We start from the raw sequence: 27,980 nt of genomic DNA on the forward strand, positions 1-27,980 counted from the left end.
AACTAGTCGAAACCGGTTCCGTTAAAATAAATTGAATTTGCAAGATAAGAAGTTATATTTATTTGTTTATTATTTTAATAAATTACTTTAGTGATCATGTTTTCGTAGAAAGATTTGTGTTGCTATTAGCATTTTATAAGAATGTCTTCAATTTTTAATAATTTTCTTACCTAGTTTTTTGTAAGAGGTGTATTTTTTCGTAAAAAGCTCTATATTCTTATGTATCATTAGAATTTTATGAAAATCTCTTTAATTTTTAATAATTTTATAATTAAATTTGAAACATTTTTTAAATGTCCAATTTGCTAAATACCATCTGAAAATGTTTGGTTATATGAATCTCATTAATGACAGTTACATTATTATAATTTTGATTAAATTACTTTAGTGATCATGTTTTCGTAGAAAGATTTGTGTTGCTATTAGTATTTTATAAGAATGTCTTCAATTTTTAATAATTTTCTTACCTAGTTTTTTGTAGGAGGTGCATTTTTTCGTAAAAAGCTCTATGTTCTTATGTATCGTTAGAATTTTATGAAAATCTCTTTAATTTTTAATAATCTTCTTAATAATCTTTAATTTTTTAAATGTCAAATTTGACAAATACCATCTGAAAATGTTTGGTTATATAAACGTCATTAATGACAGTTAGATTATTATAATTTTGATTAAATTACTTTAGTGATTATTTTTTCATAGAAAACTCTATGTTCTTATGTATCATTAATATTTTATGAAAATCTCTTTAACTTTTAATAATCTTGTAATTAAGATTTAAAAAAAATTTAAATGTCAAATTTGACATCTGAAAATGTTAGGTTATATAAATATCATTAATGACAGTTACATTATTATAATTTTGATTAAATTACTTTAGTGATCATGTTTTCGTAGAAAGATTTGTGTTGTTATTAGTATTTTATAAGAATGTCTTCAATTTTTAATAATTTTCTTACCTAGTTTTTTGTAGGAGGTGTATTTTTTCGTAAAAAACTCTATGTTCTTATGTATCATTAGAATTTTATGAAAATCTCTTTAATTTTTAATAATCTTCTTAATAATCTTTAATTTTTTAAATGTCAAATGTTCGGTTATATAAACGTCATTAATGACAGTTAGATTATTATAATTTTGATTAAATTACTTTAGTGATTATTTTTTCATAGAAAGCTCTATGTTCTTATGTATCATTAAAATTTTATGAAAATCTCTTTAATAATCTTCTTAATAATCTTTAACTTTTTAAATTAAATTTAAAAAATTTTTTAAATGTCAAATTTGACAAATACCACCTGAAAATGTTTGGTTATATAAATGTCATTAATGACAGTTACATTATTATAATTTTGATTAAATTACTTTAGTGATTATTTTTTCGTAGAAAGCTCTATGTTTTTATGTATTATAAGAATTTTATGAAAATCTCTTTAATTTTTAATAATCTTATAATTAAAATTTAAAAAAATTTTAAATGTCAAATTTGACATTTGAAAATGTTAGGTTATATAAATGTCATTAATGACAGTTACATTATTATAATTTTGATTAAATTACTTTAGTGATTATTTTTTCGTAGAAAGCATTAGTATTTTATAAGAATGTCTTCAATTTTTAATAATTTTCTTACCTAGTTTTTTGTAGGAGGTGTATTTTTTATTTAAAGAAGGCGTTATGGGGACCGTCGGTGGGTCGGAGGCGTCGTGGTCGTCGTTGTTGTCGACCCTCAGTTTCATTCATAGAGGTCCGCGAATGCGTCGTGAGCGCCGCCGCGCTGCCGCCCGCTCCGTAACGATCAAGTTGGCCGCGTGCAGTGTGTACGCGTACATCCTGCCAGTTCATTCATAAAACCGAGCCTCGATTGAACGAAACCCCGCACGTGCTCCGTACGAAACGCGAAAAGATTAGTGCAAAAAAAAGGGGGTCCGAAGAACACGGCGTCTTTCTTTCGAGAGAGAAGAGAGTCCGGTCTTTTTTTTCATATTCTTTTTCCCGTCCGCTTCGTTGTTGTTGTTGTTGTTGTTGCCGTCTCTCACGGGAAGTCGCCGAGTTTCGAGTATAACGCCAGCCGCCGACGACGAGGATCGGAGCGCCAGACTCATGTCACACCGTCCCATTCATTTTTTCAAGATATGTGAAACATGGCGGACGACAATCTTCAAGTTAGGACCGAGGAACGCCTGAAAATAAAAATAGGTAAATAAAACGTGCGAAAATGTTAAGTTTTGAACCCGTTCGTGTATCGAAGGAACCCGTTTCGCGTCGGTTTTCGTTGTTGGTGTTCGGGCAAAATCCTAACCTATAAGGACGCTTTCTACGCTAATTCATTGACGTTTTAGAAGTGAATCGAACGCAGGTGGCGACATTTTCATTAATAAACACTCGTATTTAGGTTAAGTGTAGCGATTGTTTCGTTCGTTTGTTTTGCAATTGTTTAAAATTATTCAATTTTAATGTTTTTGTATTTTTTTCTTTCCAAACAGGTGCTGCTAAGAACTTACAGTGCAGGAGCCATACTTCGGTTCAAAGGGATGTTTATTGTACCGTTTCTTTGGATCAAGAAGAAATATTTAGAACTTCCACTATTGAAAAAACTTTAAGGTTAGTTTTAAATAGAATCAGAGTTGTTCGATACACTCTTAATCGTAACACCTTTTCTTTGATTCTACACCAAAATTACATTTATCACAATTAATTTTAACCAAATAAAGCATTATTAAGTATAATTTTTAAGTTAATAATACTTTTAAAGACTTAAAAGATTATAATCAAAAAATATTCAAACCTAACCTAACTTTTTATTTATTTTATCACTCCACATCCTTATTTTTAATACATTCTTTAAATTTTTATATATCACTGTTAAATTGTTGTTTATACATATAAATTTGTGAGGAATCGTATGAAATAATAATAATACAGTACAAAACAACAAAAATTTTTTTAGGTTACGTAGTTGAATACCACTTCTTTGATTAAACATTAAAATAACATTTATCACAATTAATTTTAACCAAACAAAGTATTATTAAGTATAATTTTTAAGTTAATAATACATTTAAAGACTTAAAAGATTAAAATCAAAAAATATTCAAACCTAACCTAACTTTTTATTTGTTTTATCTCCAAATCCTTATTTTTAATACATTCTTTATATGTTTATATATCACTTAAATTGTTGTTTATACATATAAATTTGTGATGAATTGTACAAAATAATAATAATACAACTCAAAACAATTTTTTTAGGTTATGTAATGGAACATAACCTAAAAAAATTGTAGGTTATGTTTAACCTAAAAAATAATTTTTTTAAATTAATTTTTTATTATAACTAATTTTTTTTTTGTTTTCAGTCCATTTTTTAGTGAAGAATTCCAATTTAATGTACCTCGAAAATTTCGTTACCTCTCCGTATATCTCTATGACAGAGATCGCCACCTCAAACAAGACAAAGTCCTGGGCAAGGTGGCGATTAAACGTGAAGATCTGGCCCAGTACAACAACAAAGACCATTGGTTTTCCATCCAACCGGTTGACGCGGACTCGGAGGTCCAAGGAAAAGCTAATATCAAAATCGATTTTGAAAATGTCTCGAACAAGAATCAAACGTCAATATGTTTCAAAAATCGTCTGGTGGTGCGGGTCGTTGAGTGTACGGATTTAACATTAAAGAACGGAAGTTGTGACCCGTTCGCGCTTGTTACTGTTGTGTATTCGAATGGGAAGAAAGTGAACAAACGGACTAAGACGAAAAAGAAAACGGCGTCGCCGGTTTTTAACGAAGAATTTTATTTTGATAGTGTTGAGGAAAAAGATAATAAAGGGTACATTGAAGCGAACGAACCGGATGTGGAAATATGTGAGTTACATGTGTCGTTTTGGCATGACGCGCCCGGAATGGCCGGTGATGTATTTCTTGGGGAAGTTAAGGTGTCTTTAAGGGGACCACAACAACAAAAGGGAGCTCATAATAATGCATGGTAAGTTTAAAGTTAAAGTTTAAAGTTAAACTTCCCGTTTAAAAGGAAATTTTAATGCTAAAAAATGTTGTGTATCTGAGTTTAAATAAATTTTAAAATATAAATATTTAGTTGTGCAATAAAATAGTGTTTACATTTAGATCTATTACAAGTAGTAAAGCGAGCTGTTGGCTAACCAACTAACTGAGTCATAACCTGGCATGACTTAACACTCTAACACTGATTTATTACTTTATTCTTTCATTGGTGTTTTAAGAATTGACTGAAATAATTTTTATTACCTACAATTACTATTTTGTTTTCTTGTGTCGTTAAATTATAATGTATTTTTAATACAAGAGATTTTAAAGGGTTCTGAAATGTTTTATATCTCACAAAACTATAATTAATTTAATTTATTATTACTTCAGGTAAAGTCCCATTTCAATTGAATTCCTTTATTAGCCTATAAAAAGTTTGCTCTCCATTTTTGAGTTAATTTGGTTGTTAATTAACGGTCTTCATTTTTAGAAACTCTTCCTGAACCTCTTCTAAGTAATTGTAATTGTAAGAAGAAAGGGTAATTGTAAAACATCAACAACAAATGGGTTTCTGATCATGTGCCATATTGATGAATTTGAGTTTCTATTTCAGCTTTAAATTATCATCCAGTTGTTTCCTGTTAATTGTGTTGGATAGCCTAGAAAATGATATGACATATTTCTGTTGGATACCCCTGAATATTGGCATAGATACTTATTAAAGCGCAATTTTTGCCCTGAAACTTCAAATTTAACTGATTCAAGACATCAAATATATCAGTAAAATAAACCAATCTCAATTGAAATTGTTCACCTTTAGATAATTAACGTACTTCTGTGTGGAATAAAAAGACTCTGTGATCAAATTCGAGATCCTCGCAAAGTAAAGTTAATAATCAACTTTTCAAAGCGCTGCTCTTGATGTAGTTTACGATCTTTATAGTTGAGTTCAAAGTCATCCCTATTTAAGACAGGGATGCGCGTAGGTTCTGCATTATAGTTATTATATGTGGGGGTGATATGTTGAGTTGTGACTTGTTGCAACTTGTCTAATAGCAATTAACGACGTCGGGTTTTAAAACAGTGTGAATCATATAATGATGATTTAAGCGTGAATTTAATTTATCTTTAAAAAATTGGGGGCGTGCGCTCTTGGTTGGAAAATCCTGCTCTATTTATTTTGAAAAAGCATAATTTTCGATGATTCCTATTTTATTTGCATAAACCACAAAGTTATAAGGAAAAATATATGTTCCATTCCTGCATATTTAAATAGTTAAATTTTTTTAATTTCGGAGAATTAATGAAGTAATCTTAATTTCTCTAATATGAGTTAGTGTTTAATAGATATCAACCAGATATTTTTGAATGAAACAAGGAGATTGATCAGCATTATAAATCTATTTAATATTCCTCGCTATAAATACAAGTTGTTCAAATCACAGTAGATATACTCAACTATAAATGAGATGGAGGCATATTTTCTCCCATATTATGAGTTGTGCTGAGTGAACATCTATTTAAAAAGTCAAATCAACCAAAAATACCAAATCTGTATCATCAAATCCTATCTCATCCTCCATATATTTTAGAAATGTTCATCAAAATGATGTTATCTCCGTCATACAAATTGTATGATGTAGTGTATTTTTATATACACCAAAGAAGAAGATTAAGATATTTAAAGGTGTGCGTTTCACTTAATTAAAAATATACTAATGTATGTAAGAGTGAAGATGTGTCTTCTTATTAATAATGGTCTTAAGCCACTTTCAAAATTGACTAACAGCTAGATAGTATACAGTGAATTTCACTTAAGATGCAATATACAAAAATATATTTCCATAAGAGGTGCAATGTAACACACGATTCGCTCAATATGCTGCAGTGTTGTTCTACAACATCCAGCAACAGGCGTCTTTCTCAAGTCTAACGTAAATCGTTAAAAGTATTCGCGAATCATTTAAAATGTCTCACCTACACAGCAGTGCTTTTGTATACAATCATTGTTACTTTAAAACCGAACACAAATAAAGTAATGTTAAGTTGAATTTAAGACACAATTTCAATTTATCCACACTTGTCTAAATGTGGCTAAACTTACAGAAAATTGTCATCAAAATAGTTCAAAATGATTAAAATGTTACTGAAATTATGTAAACTACTTGTTCAACATTATTTAAAAGCTGAAAACTAGTCTAAAATTGTTTAAATTTGTCTAAACTTGTTCAAAACCGTCTAAAATGATCAAAATGTGGCTAAAATTATCAAAACTTGTACAAGATTGTTTAAATTGTTTATATCTAAAATTATCAAAATTTTACAAAATAGTTCATGGTCAAAATGTTACTGAAATTTTGTTATAGGAAATTTTGTTACCTATACGTGTTCAAATTTATTTAAAAGCGCAACATTTGTCTAAAATTGTTTAAACTTGTTCAAAACTGAAAAAATTTATAACGTTGTCTAAAACGATGAAATTGAATTTAAAATTGTTTAAACTTGGCTAAACATGCCCACAATTATCTGAAATTGTCAAAATGTGTCTAAAATTATCTAAATTCCCTTGAATAATTCTTGTTAATCCTTGTTTTCCAATGTGATGAATTTTTGCGATAAGTTTATATTACAAAGTCAACATTAAATGATTTTGGGCAAATTTTGGGCTTTTAAATAGGTTTAAATTCATTTGGAATATTTTTGATAATTTTTAGACAACTTTGTACCTACAAGTTTTGCACTTTTTCAGCAAAATATTAAATTTCAATACGTTATACGGAACTTTTCGAATGTCTATTTCGCGAATGGTTTTAAACCATACATATGTTTATATATGTATTGACGAATGAAGGCAACACTCAAGCAACGAATCAGCAAATATGATTCACTAAGTTGGCTATTTGTTGTAGGTCTCTGGTACTTACTTGCTTCGTCCCACATAAAATGCAACATGTCAATATAATTTGACATTACAGTAAAACCTTGATATAACGGATCAATATGGGGAACGCAGTGTCCGTTATAGCGCAATAAAAATATACAACAATGTAGCGCTGAATAACAAATAAAACTAGACTAACACTAGATCTAGAACTAGAATCATTCGGGTTTAGCCAACTTAAGAGACGCACGGCTAAACGGAATGTTTCTAGTTCTAGGTCTAATGTTAGTTCTAGTGACAGTGGTGGGTAGCGGTAGTTAGCATAAGATATCACTATGTTGCATATTTTTATTGCAGTAAGGTCTAAAGACGCACGGCTAACCCGAATGTTTCTAGTTCTGGGTCTAGTATTAGTTTTAGTTTTACACTAGCACTATCACTAGAACTAACACAAGACCTGGAACTAGAAACATTCGGGTTTAGCCGTCTTGAGAGACGTGCGGCTAAATCCGAATGTTTCTAGTTCTCGGTCTAGTGTTAGTTCTAGTTTTGCAATAGTAGTATTACTAGAACTAACATAAGACCTAGAACTAGAATCATTCAGGTTTAGCCGTGCGTCTCGTAATACGGCTGATTTGCTCTTTTCCAAGCAAAACTTTTCCTTTGCAAAACTGCCCAATGCCTGTACTATTAAGCTATGTTGCATTTTATACGGGACAGTGTAAGTGCATAGTAGTTTCGTAACGAGTTATATGAAATTTCCGGTATATCCCATTCCGTTATAATTTGTTTTATGTTCTTGTAAACCCAAAGTTTACAAGCCCTTATTTTGTTTATTTATTTATTCGCGATGAATTTGCAGGTGTATATCTTACATATTAACGCATGGTGTGTGTCAAATAGGTGCATACATAATGTTTTTTACATAACGTGTTCTAAGTGTAATGAACAATACGAGGAAAAAAGAGAAATGTATGTTTGAACAATAAATTTAAGATGTTAAAAAAATTAGATGACAACAAAAGTAATTGATATAAAGTACTGTGTAGTAAAGTCTACAATTATAAGGGTGGTTAGAGAGGAAATAGAAAAAATGGGAATAGTATGTTAATAAATATTCATAAAATAAATCCATAAAAAGCAGCCACAAGAAGTTTTTCTGCTGTAAGGCCATATCTCCTAAGAAAATGTATTAATTTTTAGAAAAAAATAGCAACTTCAGAAGAAGAAGAGTTTATGACAAATGCAGGATACAGAAATTTAAATGTGATCGATATTAATGAAAGCAAAATCGCTGATGAAACAATTTCTAATGAAGAATTACTAATCCTTACTTATGTTAGAAGTAAAGTTTTGTTTGTTAGTAAAAAGTTAGCTTTAGGTTAAGTAGTAGAATGGCTACAGAATAATAGCAATTGATCAACAAAATCTTGATGAAATTAATAAACCTACAGATGTAATTTGTTGCAGATATTCATTTCCAATGATTTATTGAAAATATTACAAGATACATGAAACTACTTTTCTTGGGCTCCACTTGATCTAACAGTTTCATTCTAAATGTACTTGTGCATATTATTGGCATAAAACATGTGGATGCACAAATTTAGAACGTAAATATTATTATTGTAATATACAGCTAAAGTAGTTCACAGAAAGAAATCTATTTTCTAATCAAATAAGGCAATATTTCAGTAAATTTTATAAAATCGTAACATTATAATATTTTAATTTTATAAGTTAACCTTCCTCCATGCTACTTATAATCTGAAAGCGACTCAATTTTGTTGATAAAACAAGGAATTATTGATATTAATTTGTTTGCTGTTATGTAATGTTCGCTATACAGTTCTTTAGCAGATAGTTGCTTCCATCAAAAAAATCACGGGAATATGCTTCTTGACTTTGTTATTTTAGAGGCTAACATAAACTTATGCAACAGAAATATGTCTGCAATAGAAAAAGAAACGCCATCCAACATTGTAAATGTAATTCAAATCGTAAACGACCTATAACAAAGATTAAAACAGGCGAGCACATAACCGCTTATATTGCGACCCCAGATGGAATTAGGGGACAGCTTAAGCTCATTCCTGGTGAACTTGATAATGGACAAAATTAAATATGAGTATACAGGATTATTAAAGCCAGTATGATATGCTATGCAGACTATGCATCTATCATGGCAGAAACGGAAGGTGGTTTGCAAAGATAATTCTATTAATTCCGTCAAGTAAGCCAACAATTATATATGAATATGATTATATCCATAAAACATAAGTCATGATAATCTTCAAAGAACCAATTTGCAAATTCAAATATTTTAGACAGCGACGTCTCTATCAGAATACTTATGAGAGATCGATTAAATTAATACATGTGAATCGCCACCAAGATAGGAATTTATAAAACTTGTCCAAGGTCTATCATCACATACGCAATAGAGATACGCGAAGATACTACTACTATTGAACTATCGTGGGTAGGACCAGAAGAGACCGGATAAAAAATACAAACATCACGGAACGATGTGATATATTAGATCTGGTAAGATTGGGAAGACGAAGTAGAAAAGGGTGGTAAGATTATGTGTAGAGGATAAAAGAAAGCAAAAAACACCAGGAGATGTCTAGCATTAAGAATTCAGCAACCAAGAGCCTGAAATTTTCAATTTCTTGTGACTATAACAAATAGAACTAAACAATAGCGAACAAAGATGCTCGGATTGATATTAAATATTATGTGTACAAATTTCATTATTAATTTTTGTGATTATATAAATTTATTCATTAAATTGAATAAAAATGACAGACTTATCCACTCTTCTTCCACTAAGAAAACAATGAGTAAAAAAGATATACATTCAAAACCATTTAATATTGTTAGCATGGACGGAATACATATAATTTGGCAACTTGAGTGACGTCACACCATCTCACGCACGTCTCCCGGAAGCCGTTACAACTGTATGTTTTACGAACCATATCTAGAACATACCTTGTACGGACATTTCAACAGTGTTGTCAAACTTTATTTTTTGTAGCGTGTAATTTTGAAATCAGTAAATAAATTGTATTTGCTAGGAGAGTTTTGTAATAGTAATAAAAGTTCCAAGTTTGTAATAATAAATGTTTAAGGATTTACATTCTCAAGTTTATCCGATGATTGTATGTAATATAAAACATGTTAAATCAGCAGAAATATTACCTGATCGAATGAAAAAAAGAAACTAACAATAATAGTTATGTGAGCAATTTTGAAATATTACCTCTACGGATGTGAGAAAAATATGTTCAAATGCAACGTTGGCGTTACTGTTTTCCTTTTCGGTATGTCGACCCCGAGTTGTGCGCTGTTTTTGTAAGCATCAACCGCATAAATTGTGCATACAATGCCATTTTAACATAAAATTGATAATAAAACTTGCTTAACCAGCCATAGTACGTGTGATTGGTATAGGCCTTTTAACAATAAGCACTTTGTACGAATATTAAAAACCGCGGAAGACAGAGAAATAAACAGAGAGAGAGAGGCAAAGTTTTTATCTTTTCATTCAGAATTTTACATTAAACTTGGAAACATCCGATAATAACCAGAGCACTTTGATATCGTGATCTTAATATATTGAACCGTAAACGGAACCAAAAAAAGAAGAAAAAAACGCGCAAAATGAATGGTAATATAAATTACGATGATGAAAACATGGGAATTTACGAGTGTCGGTGTTTTTTTTTTCCAGATTTTATGAATGAACGTCTGCGGGATTATTAATAGTAATTATCGCCTGATACTTGTAAGCAAAATGAAAGATTAGGAGTGGAATTTTGATAATTATCTCGGAACAAAAAAAAAAATGATGACGTTCTCTGAAATTTAATGTTAAATTGGACGTGTTAATTGTTTTTCGTTGTCTCGTGAATGAATTCGAAGGACAACGATCAATAAAAACCATGTATATTTAAATTTTTTCGTTAAATATTCCCCAGTAGCATACAATTTAATTTTTTAACGGGAATTTTGCGTGGGTTTTAAATTGCCTAAAAATTTCCGATGTATAAGAATCACCAGAGTTCCTCGGAACTAGAAAACGACTTTCTCACGGCATCATAGGAAAACCTCCGCGAAAATAAATATTATGCTCTATTAGTATTTCTAACATCTGCTGTTTGAAGTTTTTTTTTAAGAATGAACGTTTTTGCTGACTAATTATTTCATTCAACTCGTTTTAAGTTCTCACCTTACCAAACAGGTTTTATTCGTTATTTTTTTTTGATTTCTATTCATTGTGATAACTCGTTAAGATTATTAACGCCAACTTGTTTGTATCTTAGGAATTTATCTTAAGTAATCGTTATCAATAAAAAATAGCTTTAAATGATTTTTTTGTTGAGATTTGACTATGTAATAATAATAACATAATGTTCTTACAAGATTAATATTAGGTCAAGGTTGACGCTTGTTCTAAACAGTCAGTGGAGCATTTCAAATCAAATCATGAAACGATACTTTACCGTTTTAAATAAGACACAAAGAACAATAGAATATGAAGTAGGCAATAAAAATAGAATACACCGTATATTAGAAAAAAAGAAAAAATAAATATAGTTGTGAAATATTCTGATTTAGAACAATGGTAATTGTTAGGAAATTGTTCTTGACTGTTTAAGGTATTTCTTACAACCGAGATCTGGAAAGAACAAACCGAATTCTTGCTCAACACCACCGGGAACTCGACTCTCAGGCGAAAACATGTTGGGATCTCTTCGATTACAAATTCAATACACCGCCGATCATGTTCTTCCTCTTGAAAAATATGCTAGATTATGCACTTTATTATTAAATAGTATACACACACAGGTAATAATAATAAAGATAAGATGATTTTATTTTCATTTTAATAATTTGATACATTTTTAGCCAATTACAAACAGTCCAGTGTATATCTTAGGAGATATCGTTTCGAATAAAGCTGATATAGCACAGCCATTAGTGAGAATATTTCTGCATCATCAACAAATTGTAGATATAATAAGAGCTTTAGCAATTGCAGAAATATCAACGTTAACGTAAGTTAAAATAAATCCTCTTGTTATTGTATTTTTATTAAAAACATAAATTATTTTAGTGATCCAACAACAATCTTCCGTGGAAACACGCTGGTTTCGAAGATGATGGATGAAGCAATGAAACTCTGTGGTATACAGTATTTACATAAAACATTAAGGCCGACGATAGATCAAATTTTTAATGAGAAAAAACCGTGTGAAATCGACCCGACGAAAGTAAAAGATCCGAATACCATCCAAGCGAATCTCGCCAATTTAACAACGTACGTCCAAAGAATATTTGAAGCGATCACGCAAAGCGCCGTTGGATGCCCATCGTTGATGTGTCAAATTTTTATCAATCTAAAAGAATGCGCGATGAAACATTTTCCACAAAATAGGGAAGTGAGGTACTCGGTTATATCCGGGTTTATTTTTTTGAGATTTTTTGCTCCTGCTATTCTTGGACCAAGACTTTTCGATTTAACATCAGAACAAATCGTAAGTAAAAAATAAACATAACAAATATGTTTTTGGATAATTATTTTGTTATTTTTTTATATAGGATAGTCAAACAAATAGGACGTTAACTTTAATATCAAAGACAATTCAAAGTCTTGGTAATTCGGTTAGTTGTCGTTCGGCTCAGCAACTTTGTAAAGAAGATTATATGGACCAATTGTACAAAAAATTTTGTACGGAAGAAAGGGTGGCTGCCGTACGAAAATTTTTGGATATTATCTCGACAAATACTAGTCAAAATGTTATTCCAATTGATACACCAGTGACGCTAAAAGAAGGGTAAGCTTTTTATAATATTATTAAACGCTATAAAATCTTGATCAGTTCTTAAATGGACGAAAAAGCAATGATAAGAATAATATTTAGACGATTTTGTGTTATAAAAAATACAGCTATGAGATGAAATACAGGTTTTTCAACGAAAATTAAGGGGGGTCTTTCATATAACTTTTTGATCAAAACCACTTCTCCAAGTTACAGCCCTCTAAAATTATTTTTCTTTAATAAATCCACTATGGAGGAATTTGGAAGGATGAAATTTGGCAGATAACTATTACTAATAAGGTGACATTTTTTGACGATTTTATAACCCTATAATGTAATTACAAGGGGGTGAAAAATCCACCCCTACAATACTTTGCATCAGAACTTTTTAATGCATCCACATTTTTTTATTTAGAAACTTGTTTTAAATAGAGGCAATTTTTTGTCTCTTAACATTTTCTCCTAAAATCGTTAGTTTGTCCATAAAAAATACTTAAACCTATTTGAGATAAATTCAGAGATTGATAATTACTTGTTTAAAAATATCAAGGTGTTATAATGACAAATATTTTCATTGTTGTGATTTTGTCCGTATTATTTTCGCAAATTAAAGAATTATTGCTTAAGTAATAACACAATGATAAACTACACAAACGCCGAAATGGCAGACATGCATTTTGTGTATGGTCGTGCTAATGGAAATGGGTTAGAACCTCAAAGACTTTACGCTGAGTTATATCCAGAACGTACACTACCTCATCACAGCATATTAGCGCGTATTCATCAACGTCGAGAAGATGGACATTTTCAAGAAGAATTGTTGATTGCGGACGTTCACGAGAAGTACGTAATGTAGCACTAGAGGAAGAAGTTCTCAATTTAATTGAGAACTCTCCCGGAACCAGTACAAGAAAAATTGCGCAACCATTTTATAGCCATAAATTAAGCCATTCTAGCGTGTTTAGGATTTTAAAAGTACAACTTTTGTATCCTTATCATCTGCAACGTGTTCAAGCGCTCTTACCGCGAGGTTTTCTACCTCAGTTAATTTTTTGCCAATGGATTCTTCAAATGATTACACAAACCCCGCAGTTTTTATGTCGTATTTTGTTTACTGATGGGGCGAATTTTTCAAAAGAATCCATCAGAAATTTTCATAATAATCACATATGGGCTGAAGAAAATCCACATAAAATTGTTGAATCCAATTTTCATTAAATGTGTGGCTTGGTGTCATTGACAATTATTTAATTGAACCATGTTTTCTTCCAATGAGATTAAATGGAGACGCATACTGTAATTTCCTCGAAGAGGAGTTGCCCCTGCTTCTTGATGACGTTTCGATAGAAATCAGGCGAGAATTATGGTACATGCATGATGGAGCGCATTTTAGTATTAACGCTACTTAAGGCTCGTACAGACACGTTTAGTAATTTAGTCGAGTAGCGAGTAGCCACTTACCACTGGGACGTTTAGTAGATGGCAACTGTCCATATTTAATACGCTCAAGACACTTTAGTGGTACTCAAGATGAACAGACGACGTCATCGCGCGCAATACAATTGCTAATTCACTAAACTAAATTTATGCGTTCACACGTGTTTAGTACTGTGCGCTAGTAGTACTGTAAACTACTCGACTAAATTGTACTGTGCGCACGTAGCGAGTTACTAAATTACTCGCTACTCGACTAAATTACTAAACGTGTCTGTACGGGCCTTTAGACAAAGTTTATACAAATCGTTGGATAGGCCATGGTGGTCCTAAGAATTGGCCAGCTAGATCTCCCGAATTAAATTCGTTAGATTTCTGTCTTTGGGGTTTTCTTAAAACCCTGGTTTATTCAACTCCTGTTGAAAATATCAATGATTTACGGAATCGTATCATCGCATCATGTGAAACTATTAGGAATACACCAGGAATGCGTCGCTGCTGAGGGGCGACATTTTCAACATTTAGTATGATTATTAATATTTTGTTAACGTTGTTATTATGTGTTTTTGTAGTTTTGTTAATTGTTATTGTTAGCGTCTGTGTATTATTATTATTATTTTTTTTTAATTAAATTAGCAATTTTGGGAGAAATTATTCTTAATATTTAAAAATGTGTTTATGACATCAGCCTACTTGATATTTTTACATAAATAACCATACTGTGAATTTGTGTCAAATAGGTCTGAGTACTATTTTATTGTTTTATGGACAAACTAACAATTTTAGGAGAAAATTTGAATAGACAAAAAAGTTGCATATTGAATCCCTCTATTTAAATTAATTTTAAATAGAAAAATGTAGACGCATTAAAAAGTTCTGATGAAAATCACCCTTAAAATCTTTCGCATCAATTTAGATACACCCTGTATATGAAGTCAAAATAAATTCATTGATTCCACTTCCAACATAATAAAACTGCAAAAAATTATTGCAGATTTGCAATGAACCAAAAGCATTATAAATATTTGGACTAATGGGCCTGTTTGCTCAAACGTTTTGAAATCAGACCTCTGGAACGTGAAACTGCATTCTGTTGTAGGTATTAAATTTTTGTCTAAATGTTTTTGTGGATCACATAAAATGCCGAAATTGATTGCTTTACTTATGTTGAAGATCGAATAAATTAATCATTTGTTAATATTGATGTTTTGAAGTTGATTTCCACATTGAAGCTGATTCATGTTTGCTCCAACGTTTTCAAATCATATCAAGTCATTATTATTATCTCTGGAATGTGAAACTGCATTCTGTTGCAGGCATTAAATTTTTGTGTAAATGTTTTGTGGATCACATAATATGCTGAAATTGACTGCTTTACTGATGTTGAAGAGATAAATTAATCATCTGTTAATATTGATTTCCACCATATCTTAAATGGCTTGTTTTTTTTCCATTGTCACAAATCATTTCTAAGTTATAAATGCTAAAATTTTGCATTTTGCAGTTATAAAAACTATTTCATTTTATATTTTTAATTTCAAGAGCTATAATTTCCAATTCAACTTTTTAGATCTTGCAGAATTTTCCAAACAATCAACATTTCTTTATATTCCAAGAATAAATAATGTTCTTCAATACTTACTTGACGAAATTAAATAAAACATCCGTTAACATACACTAATCGAACTTTAATTTGAGGCTATATAGAATATGTGTACAAAATGACTCAAGTAAATTTCGCTTTAAAGGGGTCTTTCTATCAAGCGAATCATTCGTTCGTAGAGTTAAAGTCGTAATTATATACTTCGCCGAATCGAGTGCTTCGACGTGAGATTTAAAAATAATAAATAACTATTTAATCTGTAATATATTATGTTTCTTTCTTCTAAAATACTTTCTTCTATTTAAAACACTCCATACACTTTGTCAGTTTTCTTGGATATTCTTGGCAAAATGTAGTAATCATTGTTAATTTTATTCTAGGATCAACTAGAACTTTTTGAAACACGTGTGACATTTTTTCATTGTATTGACTTATACTGCCGAAATTTCTAGACCACCTTCGCCTAGGTTGTTGAGGTTTCTGCATTGATACGTAATTTTCTGCTTCTATAGTATCTTTATTCATAATTCACTTAAAAGTTGTTCTCAATAATAAAAGTTTTTTGTGCCATTTGATAGTTTTGCGAAAGTAGCACTATATTTGACTCGAAAGATATTTTTGTTATTGGTTTCTTCCTTATAATACGGGCTCTCCATCATGGTTTTATTTCTGACACAATCTTTTATTTCGTCCCAATTTCATCTCTTTCTGCTTACTCAACACTACGCAGTGACGAAGATATGTGATTTTAGGTACTGAACGCCGTATCGATTTGTCTCTACAATGGTAATGTCAAGTTGGTCATCAATAATAAACTGTCTGTAGTTTTCATAGAAATTTGGTAAATTCAGCACTTTCATACCATCATGCCTGGTTATCTGAAAGTGTACAATAATATATTTGTCCGCTCCCCATCCACTAGTACTAATATTATTATTTTCATCTGGCACATCACAGGTTTGAACATGAGTTGAATATTAGCAAGTCACTGTAGGTTTTTTGACTTCAATTAATACATCAAGACAGGAGAGATTTTGTCTAGGAAGTGGGTTAGAGAATTTGGAACTTATTTAAATTCCTTTATTTACTGATTATGCTGTATTTGACAATATCTACACATAATAGGACAATCGAATATGTATTTAGCAGAAAGAATTGGATTGAGTTAACCAAATTATTGACTGTTTATCATAAGTTGACAAAGAAACAATTTGTATACGAAACGAAAACGAGATAAGGATTTCTTACATTGACGCCACCAAACTTCTTGTTATGCCACTTGTATGCAAATAAAGTTGTCTTATAAACACTAATGGTTAATGACGATTAGAAATGTTGTAAAAACAAAGTGACGTTCAAATAAACATTCAAGGACTTGATCGAAATGAGGGAAGTTGAACCAAAATGTAGTGAGTATTAGGTGAACGAAGTTTTATATATCAATTTCTTTTGTTACTAGATTTATAAGGAGGCTGAACAGAAAGAGTATTCTAACAACGGACAATATACTAATAATGATGACAAAAAATAAATAATATTAAAAAAATTCTTCCCTAAGCTACTCCGCATTTTATCAGACTAACCTTATCAGACAAGTGTAATTATTTATTATAAGACTACAAAATCATCTTTTGAAACAAAGTGAGGATATGAGATCTCAATATGTTATTATCAAAATCCGCTGATTAATTCATCATAATTTGATACAATTTGTTTGGTAGGTATTCATGTGGTTTCTGATAAAAAAGTATTAATCAAGATTGCTTTCCTGACGAAATAAATAAAGTAGTATTTTCTCGTTTACTATCATTTTTTAATGCTCTTATTATTTATATTGTTTATTCTTTCCTACTCATTCAATTCATATATAAAATTAAATGGCATTTATATCCTCAAAAAGTAGTTGTAGTCATCAAGAAACGCGATTTATCATAAAATTAATTATAAAAACGAAATAAATTTTAGAATTGGAATTTGTAGATGGAAAAATAGAATGGCGATGAATAAATATTAATAATTATTATCTTTAATGTTATCAGGTCCTAAACATTCCGGAAGTTCTCGTGTTTTGCTTTCCATACATTTACTCATTAAAGATTATTAATCCTCTTGAACATTCATTAGGTACTTCTGCTTCTTCTTCTTTTTTTTTAAGGCCTTTGCCTTGTACTCTATAATCTAGGGACATGAGCTGTGTTCGTTGGGACTGCACTACTCTGCACGACATGGCACAATTGAGTGCAGGTCAGAAAAGTGTGTAAACCGTGGTCGCAACGAACAGATTTTTATCAAAAAAAGGGTATAATATGTTGAGGTTATGTTAATGTAAAAAAAAATATAACTTTATAATAATAATTTTTTCTTTTTATAATAAATAACTTTATTACAACTTAAGCTGTTAATATACAAACTCCACCAACAGCTTTAATTTTATCTTCTGCAGATTTCGAGAAGAATTTGGCTTTAACAATGACGGGCTGATTTCTTATTCTTCCTTTGCCTAATAATTTATAATAACCCTAAAAAAAGAAACAAATTAATATCTTATTTATAGTCTGTTGTCCATTTATCTATCTACTATCTTGACGTCTGTGAAGTTAGCATCTAATTTTTTAAAAACTTCAAATTTCTCTTGAGTTCTATAGTTCTCTACCATTTTTGATAATAGTTCCGCCAAAATAAGCAAAAAAATAGATATCGACTTTTTGGGGTTTACATCTTCTCGGCTCTTTCGATATGGACAATGCTTTAGACTTTGCTATCTATATTGTCATGTTGTACTTGGTAGCTGTTTTTTCAAATTGAAAGAGACAACACGGCATCGTCTACGTAGCAGATTATCTTTAGTTCTTTATTAACTAATGTGTATCTTTTTCCAACCTTCTTTACTTCAGTTATTAGTTTGTCCATTATCAGATTGAAAAGAATTTTAGGGCTTAAGCTATCTTCTTCGTGTCTTTTTGCCTTCCACTTGAATATGGGTCCAATTGTCCGTATTTAGCTCGACTATAATGTTTTTTTGAATCTGGGTGCACATTTTTCTTGTTAAGGAGTCTCACAACGTCTGGAAGTGCTACGTGGTCAAAAGCTTTCGTAAGATCTATGAAACACATGTATCTTGTTTTGTTGTATTCTATAGATTTTCTGTCTATAGTTGACCTGTTCTTCCTAAAGCCTTGTTGTTCTTCGCTTGACCCATGAGAAGATTTCTTCTTACAGGATTTTTATGAATAGCTTTAATAGAATGGGTCCTTCATGGAGAATTTTCTGAGTAGAAGATGTTTATCGCATAAATGCACAAACGAAGAATGTTGAATTATTAATAAATCTCATTATTAGGCCAACATTTAATGTCAGAATTTAGAATTTGGACAACATGAGCGACTTGAAAATATTTCCGTTTCTGTCATTCTATATTCTTTAATAATTCTTTGTATCATATACATAAATCATATTCCGGTTGGTGGAACCTTACTGGCTCTGATGCTTAAAAATTCTTAAGTAATACTTAGTACTATCAAATTATGAGATATCAATCTTAATTAGGTTTATATAGTATCATTTTTGGGCAATTTAAAACGTTTAATTTAGCTCTGCCACTCGCACAAACAGGATTTTCTGTTCTTCCATTGAAATATATCATTATGCTAATATGTTGTTATGACTTGATATTAAAAAATTTCACCTTGTAGAACTAAAAAAATAAAAATTTAGTACAATATAAACATATATTTAATTTTCAATAACAGAGTCTTGGATTTCACCACCTACAATTATAGCTGTTTTTACAAAAATGTAAAGAGATTGTTTGCTATAAAAAACTTCTCTTTATTTCCCGTTACTTACGCATTTATGCTATTTTTATACTCATACATAGTGAAGAAAATTTAGGTCAACCACGGTCTGTTGCAAGACTTGCAATTGAGCGTGGTAGTTATTAGAGTGTTTATAAACAGAGGAACTGTGGTTACCTAACGTAAACACAATTCTCTGGGAAGTAAACGTTGTCAAAATTAAGCTTTTTATTATTACATGAAATTAATTTATAACATCAATAATTTCATTTTATTTTTCTTTTTATTTTTGCTCTCGAAGGGAATTTAAAAGGTACTTTTTTCTTTAATAAAATAAACATTTCAAGTAATTTTAAAATTTATCTTTTTATTTTCAAACAGAATAATGACGAAACGAGCTCAAGGCAGACGAAGATTCGGTGGATTCGGTCGAAAAAACTTTAAGAGAAGATACTTTAAATTAACAACGCATGATCTCAGTTATTCAAAAACGAGGGGAAAGGAAGCGCTGTGCCAAATACCTTTATCCAACATTTTGGCTGTCGAACGACTCCACGAACAATCGTTTCAAATGAAAAATATGTTTCAAATAGTCCAAAGAGAACGAGCGCTTTATGTTCAAGCAGCAAATTGCGTCGAAGAAAAAGAATGGGTTGATTTGTTGACTAAGATTTGTCAAACTAATAAAAATCGATTGACGAAATATCATCCGTGTGCTTTTATCGATGGACATTGGTTATGGTAAATATATTAAAAAAAAATTTAATACGAATTATATTTTTTTGATTTTTAGTTGTCAATCAACTATAGCTTCAGCCGCTGGTTGTCATGAAGTATCTTCGGTGGATTCAAATAATCTTCATATGACTCTCGATCCTGCTAGAGAATTACAACGAATGCATTCGTTGATAATAGCTCATATGCAAGAGATTGATAGAAAAATGAGTGAGAAACCTACAAATACTATTGTTTGTAATAATTTGGATCAATTGAGAAATGAAGTATGGGACATTGAACAAACTCATAGGAGGTATCAAAGAAATCTCGCGAGGGAAACAAAATATGGTAGCAAGTGAGTATTTAAAATGTTGATAATTTTAAGCCTTTAACAGTCTTTGCTCCTTCCATCCTCATATTTCCACCCCATACATCATTACACTTTTCATCAAGCTCTCAAACATTATCCTCCTTTTTCTCACATCCCCCCTAAATATTCTATCCCCAGACCTGGCACATAACCTTATTCACTTTCACTGCCATTATTCTAATATACCTGTCTTCCTTGTTATTTTTTCTAAATTTGTACCCCAAGTATGTGTCTGTACCAATCCTTTCCTTCCTTTTTTGTACTAGAGACATATTATCGCCGTCCTCCACCCAAACCCTTTTCCCTTCCATACCTTCCTCAACGCCATCAACAACCTCTCTTGTTGCTTCCAATCATGCCTTATTCTGGACCCCATCTTCTCTGGAGGTGCATTTACCTTCTTCATTCCCCCAGTACATTGATTATACATATATCAAATACGCCAACTAAGCAGTTTATACATATGACTACCAAACTCGTCGTCTATTAAGCACTAGATGGCGGTAAAGTGAAATTAAACATTCCAAAATATGGATCCCTACGTATATATATAATGCACAACAATAATCAACAATAAATAATTACTTTTATTATATAAAAGTCAAGTGTCTCAAATATCTTTGTAACCATTAATAGTATATTATTTTTCTACCGCGCCTTCAATTATCTTAATCTTCCAAATAGAGTAGGCCATGGTAATTTTCGTAGGTTGGCAATTACAATTGATATTAATTCACACAGCACAATGATGACTTCTTAGAGCAACGTTTGACATTACAATTTTAAATTAATTTCTATAAAATTAAGAGTAAATCAAAAAATATAAACAAAACCATACTTTTAAGTATAAAAAAATCTACCTCATATACAGGGTGTATCTGAATGACTGCAACAATCTTCAAGGGGTGATTCTTTAGTGAATTTTAAGGATACTTTGATATATGAACCATGGGCGAATTCGGCTCCCCTAAGGAGCTACACCCCTCTAAAAATGGCGGAAAATTATGGTTTAACTTTTTTTTCTCAAAAACCATAAATGCTAGGAAAAGGAAATTTGGGGAATATGTTTAACTCATAATAGGGCACGTTTTGACCCTATTTGTACTTTCAACCTACTCTTCTAAGTTACTAAATATAACCACCTCCGTTCAATTTTTGTCTAGATTTTTCTTATGACGGTGATAAATACATTGGAAATATTTTATTTAGGTAGATGAAAATATTCTAAAACTTTTTTGCCTCTCTGATGTTCTTCGAAAAGTTAATAGTTTCTGAGAAAAAAATTAATTAAGCAAACACTAACTGTTAAGCTGTTGGGTTGTTAATCGAATGTTGGAATGAATTTTTAATGAAAAAATCTTAGTAGGCTTTGCAATCTTTGTCAGAAATATTTTTAACGTTTAAATATCAGTGGTTTTCTTACTATTATTATTATTTTATTTAAAATTGTGAAACGTCGAGTGAACGAGCGTAAATGCGATAGAACTTTATTTGAAAAACAATGATAATAGTAAGGAAAACACTGACATTTAAACGTCAAAAATATTTCTGACTAAGATTACAAAGCCTACTAAGATTTTTTCAATAAAAATTCATTCCAAATTTTGATCAACAACTTCGTTGTTTAACGGGCAGTGTTTGCTTTATTATTTTTTTTCTCAAAAATTAGTCGTTTTTGGAAAAATTTTAGAGAGACAAAAAAGTTTTAGGATACTTTCATGTACCTATATGTCAATTTTTTTAAATGTATTTACCATCTGCATAAAAAAATCTAGGCATAAATTGAACGGGGGTGGTTACGTTTAGTAGTTTAGAAGGGTAGGTTGAAAGTACAAGTAGGGTCAAAACATGCCCTATTATGAGTTAAACATATTCCCCAAATTTCATTTTCCTAGCGTTTATGGTTTTTGAGAAAAAAAAATTAAACCAAAATTTTCCGCCATTTTTGGAGGGGTGTAGCTCCTTAGGGGAGCCGAAGTATTCCATGGTCCATATATCAAAGTACCCTTAAAATTCACTAAAGAATCACCCCTTGAAGTTTGTTGCAGTCATTCAGATACACCCTGTATACTTTGAATGTGAACATAATTTTCTGGATTAAATAGGATACATAGAGTAAGGTAGAATGTAAGTAATTTGTTTCAATTTCGGATTTTCCTTTTGCGTTTTAGTAAGTTTCGGTGTATTATAGTTTTTGCACTCTTTTTTAACTTTTACTATTAGTAAATGTTCCACTAATGATGATATGTGCAATACACAAGCATCATTTATATTTTGTTAAATAATCTTTTAAAAATATGAAGTATCACATTTTTTTTGTCCTTTAATTTATAAAACATATGTTCAAAATCATCAAGTGCAACCTTAACAGTATTGAATAGCAGTTCGGATGGTGCAACTAAGCCACCAGATGCACCTCCACCTATCTTTGCAATGTTGTATGATTTATAAAATATTAGCGCTTCATTTTCGCTTCCCAATGTGGTGTTTGTGTTCACTAGCATTTCTTGGCAAACAATACCGTTCGTACTTTTAAGGCTATGCTGAGCTAAATATCCAGCGAAGTATTTTATACTGCACAATTCCAATGATTGCTCGTTCAAGGTTATGTTAGTAAGTACAACCTCTTCTACAGACGTCTCCGTTGACATGGATGAAGATGGTTCCTTAAGAAGGTCTTCAGTTGGCAGTTGCGAAGAAGCCTAATAAATCTTCATGCTGCATATCCAATAGGTCCTCAACCATTTCTTCAGCGTCTAAAGTTTTGCAGTTGCCATGCCGAGCAGGTCGCAGCAGCGAACTTACTGCTTTAGACCGAAAACTAGTGCGGAATGTTCGCGCTGTTCGGTTTGGATTATATCCTCCTTTTTGTCGAACGGTGGAGAAGAAATGTTCGAGAATATCCTGGTTTAATTTATTGCTTAATATGTATACTGAATCATCTTCTTCTTGTTCACTTTTAAATAACAACAAAATACCTGCCATGGTTTGGTCCAAGCCCGAAAAGCAAGGTGGTTTAGATCTTGCACCACCTGAGCTTTATGCAATGTATCCAATACTGTAGCATTATTAGAATACAATGCGCAAGCATGCGGGTTACTTGTATACAAGCACTTGCTGTTTAGGCAATCAAAGAGATTGTTGATGTTGTTAATAAACTGGGCTGTACTTTCCACGGACGTAGATGTTATTTCCTTAGTGACAATACATGTCCTTAAGACGCTTGCCACTGTATGGCTGAATACTTGTGTAGCAAGCTTAACCGACATTTTGCGAAATTTAGGGTACACATGTTTTTCGGTAATTTTTATCATAGCCTTACACTTCTTGCTGTTATCAATACTCCAGCATTTTTTACATTGTCAAAGCTGATTATGTTTTTATCCAATTGAAAATTAGCAGCTAATAAATTATTACAGAAAATACCACAATTTTCTTTGAATTAACATTAAATGCTCTCTGATTAGTAGTACCTTAAGAATAAAAATTTAGTAACCTTAAAAAATAGCAAAGCGCAATTTTCCAGGAAGCGTAAAGACGGTTCTTTAAGAAGGTCTTCAGTCGGCAGTTGAAGGAGCTTAATAAATCTTCATGCTGCATATCCAATAGGTCCCCAACCATTTCTTCAGCGTCTAAAGTTTCGCAGTTGCCATGCCGAGCAGGTCGCAGCAGCGAATTTACTGCTTTAGACCGAAAACTAGTGCGGAATGTTCGCGCTGTTGGGTTTGGATTATATCCTCCTTTTTGTCGAACGGTGAAGAAGAAATGTTCGAGAATATCCTGGTTTAATTTATTGCTTAATATGTATACTGAATCATCTTCTTTTTGTTCACTCTTCAATAACAACCAAATACCTGCCATGATTTGCTCCAAGCCAGAGAAGCAAGGTGGTTTAGATCTTGCACCATTTTTATCAACTTTGATAAGCTTTGGCACCCATTCCTGAGCTTTATGCAATGTATCCAATACCGTAGCATTTTTAGAATACAATGCGCAAACATATGAGTTACTTGCATACAAGCACTTGCTGTTTAGGCAATCAAAGAGATTGTTGATGTTGTTAATAAAGTGGGCTGTACTTTCCACGGACGTAGATGTTATTTCCTTAGTGACAATACATGTCCTTAAGACGCTTGCCACTGTATGGCTGAATACTTGTGTCTGGAATCCTTTAGGGTACATATGTTGTTTGCTAATTTTTATCATAGCCCTACTCTTCTTGCTGTTATCAATACTCCAGCATTTTTTCACATTCTCAAAGCTGATTGTGTTTTTATCCAATTGAAAATTAGCAGCTAATAAATTATTACAGAAAATGCCACCATTTTCTTTGTATTAACATTAAATGCTCTCTGATTAGTAGTACCTTAAGAATAAAAATTTAGTAACCTTAAAAAATAGCAAAGCGCAATTTTCCAGGAAGCGTGCAGACCTCTGGCCATGAAAACTAACGCATATCTCGCAATACGTTTCGGGTGCCCTAAGTGTCCCAAGTCTTCAAATCCTTCTATAAAATGTAAGGATTTATTGTACTTCAGGCATTGTTTAATTGCCATTTCATCAAAACAGATAACATACTTACAGTCACTGGTTGACCAACCTTCCACTTTGGATTTAATCTGTTGTAAAAAGGAAGTGTTAAATCCAGGTAAGAATTTTGACTGCTCTAGCCATCTCGGAATTGTGCTTATTCCTAGTAGTATAATTTGCGTAGATGATTATAGGACAGGGATGGCAAACCTTTACGTATCAACGTGCCATTTTTCTAAAGAAATGTTTAATACGGTCATAGACATGCCATAAAAATTTTGACTTTGTGATTATTGGGAATATAATAGTAATAAATACTATCAACTCAAAACTCTTTATTTACTACAAAAAAATAGGAACATTTTGCAATGTTTGTATACGCGTAATTTAAAGTAAAGTAAAATTAGTGTGACTTCTGTTGTTGCAGATTAGATGACAAATAACATATGTTAGGGTTGTAAGATGTTACTTTTAGCAGAATGCATGCTGAACTGGAGTCATCTGTCAAACGGTTTCTAACTGAGTCTTTAATGTTATTTATTTCTGAAAATGACTCGCAGGCATAGGTTGATGAAAATATTGTTAAAATAGCATGAGCTAGCTTCTTCAAACAGTTAAATGTGTCTAGTAACGCATTCCATGTTTCCAGAATTTTGTTGTTAGCATTTTCACTTATATTACTTGTCAATCTTTCTGTTTCAATTAATTCTAACTCTTTCCTTGTTTCAATAAATTTTTGAATCCATATTGAACTAGACTGGTATTGAATAGATTTAAACAGCTAGACTAAATCAATCAGCTGCATTTCAAATTCTTCAATTTCCAACCAATTGTTTCATAAAAAAAAAAACATACGTAAACTAAAATTTTACCGGTTTTTCGCTGACATCGGTGGGATTCCCCGAATAATCCCGATTTCTGATTTTATACATATTATTTGCGCACTTGCTACTTTAAAACGGGTTTTATTTGTTTAAAACATAGTAGCGACGTAAAAATATTTTTAAACAAAAAAAAGCAGTTTTTAACAATAAAAAACAAGCGTTTTGTTTAAAAATAAAAAAGAACAAGTTTTTTTTCAACCCTGCAAGAGATTTTTGAATAAGTTTTTCACTTGCAAACGATCGGAGTCCTTAATTAGAAATCCATGCATTTTCAAAGATGGATTAGTTCTTCTACTTCTTCTACAATTAAAGTATTGACACTTATTTCCACAAACGGAAGACATGTTCGCGACAATAATATAGGAATAACAAAAATAACAGCAACGATTATACAATTTTTGGTAATCCCAAAAAGTACTTCCACCACTTCATCATGTTTATTTCACTGGTAACTTCTTCCCTCCTATTTCTTATCTTATTCTCCCGCCTCACCAACCTAATTATGTAGGTTGTAATCTCAGTTTACACCACAAGTCAATAATGATCTGTGATGTAAAATAAAAGAAATTATTTTTTAATTTAGGCAAGCGCCAATTGGTGATGATAATTATCTTCTGCTTCGACGAGCGATGACATGAGATAAAACTGAAAAAAGAAATCCAGAACAAATTAAGTTTTAAGTAATAAAAATAATGATGACTAACGAATAATTCTCAACTTTAAGACTGTATACCCAATAAGTAAACAAAAAAGAAAAAAACGAATAACACCAGTGTATTTTTTAATTAACTTTAGTGACACTAAAAGTAAATGAAAAACAAGAAAAACCTCTAACACCAATATACATAGTTTAAATATAAATTTTTCTAGCGTACATTGTAAATAGGGTATTTGCATTGAAAAACAGTACAAAGTTTTTATCGATGTCTTCGACATGGAAAGCTATAGATAGAGTGTTTATTTTTGAATGGAAAATATTATTAAATTTAATAAAAGAAGGTTGTGTATTGTATTTAAAAATTAGTTTTTTGTGCCATTTTGCACGCACTACGCTATCTATAGCTTTTGTAACTTGGGTAAGCAATAATATATCGAATTTAAAAAAAATTGTATTATTAACATACTTAGGGTAAATAATAATATTACGAAAACTGTTTTTATTAAGTTTTAAAAACTAATAATTACTGTATAGTGTTCATTTTTTTGATCTTTTAAGGCATTGTTTATATTATATATACACACAAACACCTTATTTTTATTTTTAAATAGTTTAGGAGTTGTATAGAGAATTATTTTATGTTAAAATCTGGCACTGCTGATCTTTTTTATGTATTGTACACATAAACTTGTATATAATATACTTTTAAAAAAATCTATTATTATAAATAATAATTGTATAGTTTTTCTTTAACTCTATTTTTGTACTTTTTAATTTTAGGATTATAATTTATTGTTTTATTAATTAATTTGTATGTATAATTTATTACCGCTTCCATTATTTTTTTTTTTTTCATAGTATAAGATTTGCATTTGCACAATGAGAAAACCCTTGTTTCTTTTTTTATTAATATCTTTTTTATTTTTTTGTAACTGCATTTAATGCGTAAACTTTTTTTGTACTTTTTTTCCTGTTGTGAATTTATTGTTCCGAATTATTATTGTACTCTCACGTTCACCATTATTCAATTTTAAACATTCGTTCAATGTTTGTTGCAACAATCTGAAGAAAGTATTCAATAAAATTGTTGCTTTTAAATTTTAAACATTGTTTTATTAATTTTTTATCTTAAATTAAGAACCTGTAGCGCATCACATACTCTAATTATTTTTATATATAATCATAATGTTATATCACTATTGGTTGTTATATCAAATATCAACCAATAGTGATAAAAACAACAAAAATAGTCTATGAAATACTCCATTTTAATTTTTA

The 27,980-nt window shown here is 30.9% G+C and overlaps 1 protein-coding gene across 1 annotated transcript; it reads left to right on the plus strand.

The window, feature by feature from the left end:
• The first annotated feature begins 2,107 nt into the window (after nt 1–2,107).
• On the plus strand, nt 2,108–27,807 carry LOC111423657 (Ras GTPase activating protein 1). The gene is made up of 10 exons (XM_023056929.2): nt 2,108–2,193; nt 2,481–2,598; nt 3,354–3,980; nt 11,549–11,738; nt 11,799–11,947; nt 12,007–12,427; nt 12,492–12,727; nt 19,925–20,284; nt 20,337–20,615; nt 26,628–27,807. Exons 1-10 carry the CDS (start codon nt 2,139–2,141, stop codon nt 26,680–26,682), a joined length of 2,490 nt encoding a protein of 829 aa, XP_022912697.1. The 5' UTR covers nt 2,108–2,138; the 3' UTR covers nt 26,683–27,807.
• The last annotated feature ends 173 nt before the right edge of the window (nt 27,808–27,980 follow it).

This window comes from Onthophagus taurus, chromosome 6, assembly GCF_036711975.1.
Source record: "Onthophagus taurus isolate NC chromosome 6, IU_Otau_3.0, whole genome shotgun sequence".
Lineage (NCBI taxonomy): Eukaryota > Metazoa > Arthropoda > Insecta > Coleoptera > Scarabaeidae > Onthophagus > Onthophagus taurus.

Coding starts and splice junctions, on each gene's coding strand:
- LOC111423657 (XM_023056929.2), top strand. CDS start 2,139: ATGGCGGACGACAATCTTCAAGTTAGGACCGAGGAACGCCTGAAAATA. Junction 11,739..11,798: donor TAAATAGTATACACACACAG/GTAATAATAATA, acceptor ATACATTTTTAG/CCAATTACAAACAGTCCAGT. Junction 11,948..12,006: donor GCAGAAATATCAACGTTAAC/GTAAGTTAAAAT, acceptor AAATTATTTTAG/TGATCCAACAACAATCTTCC.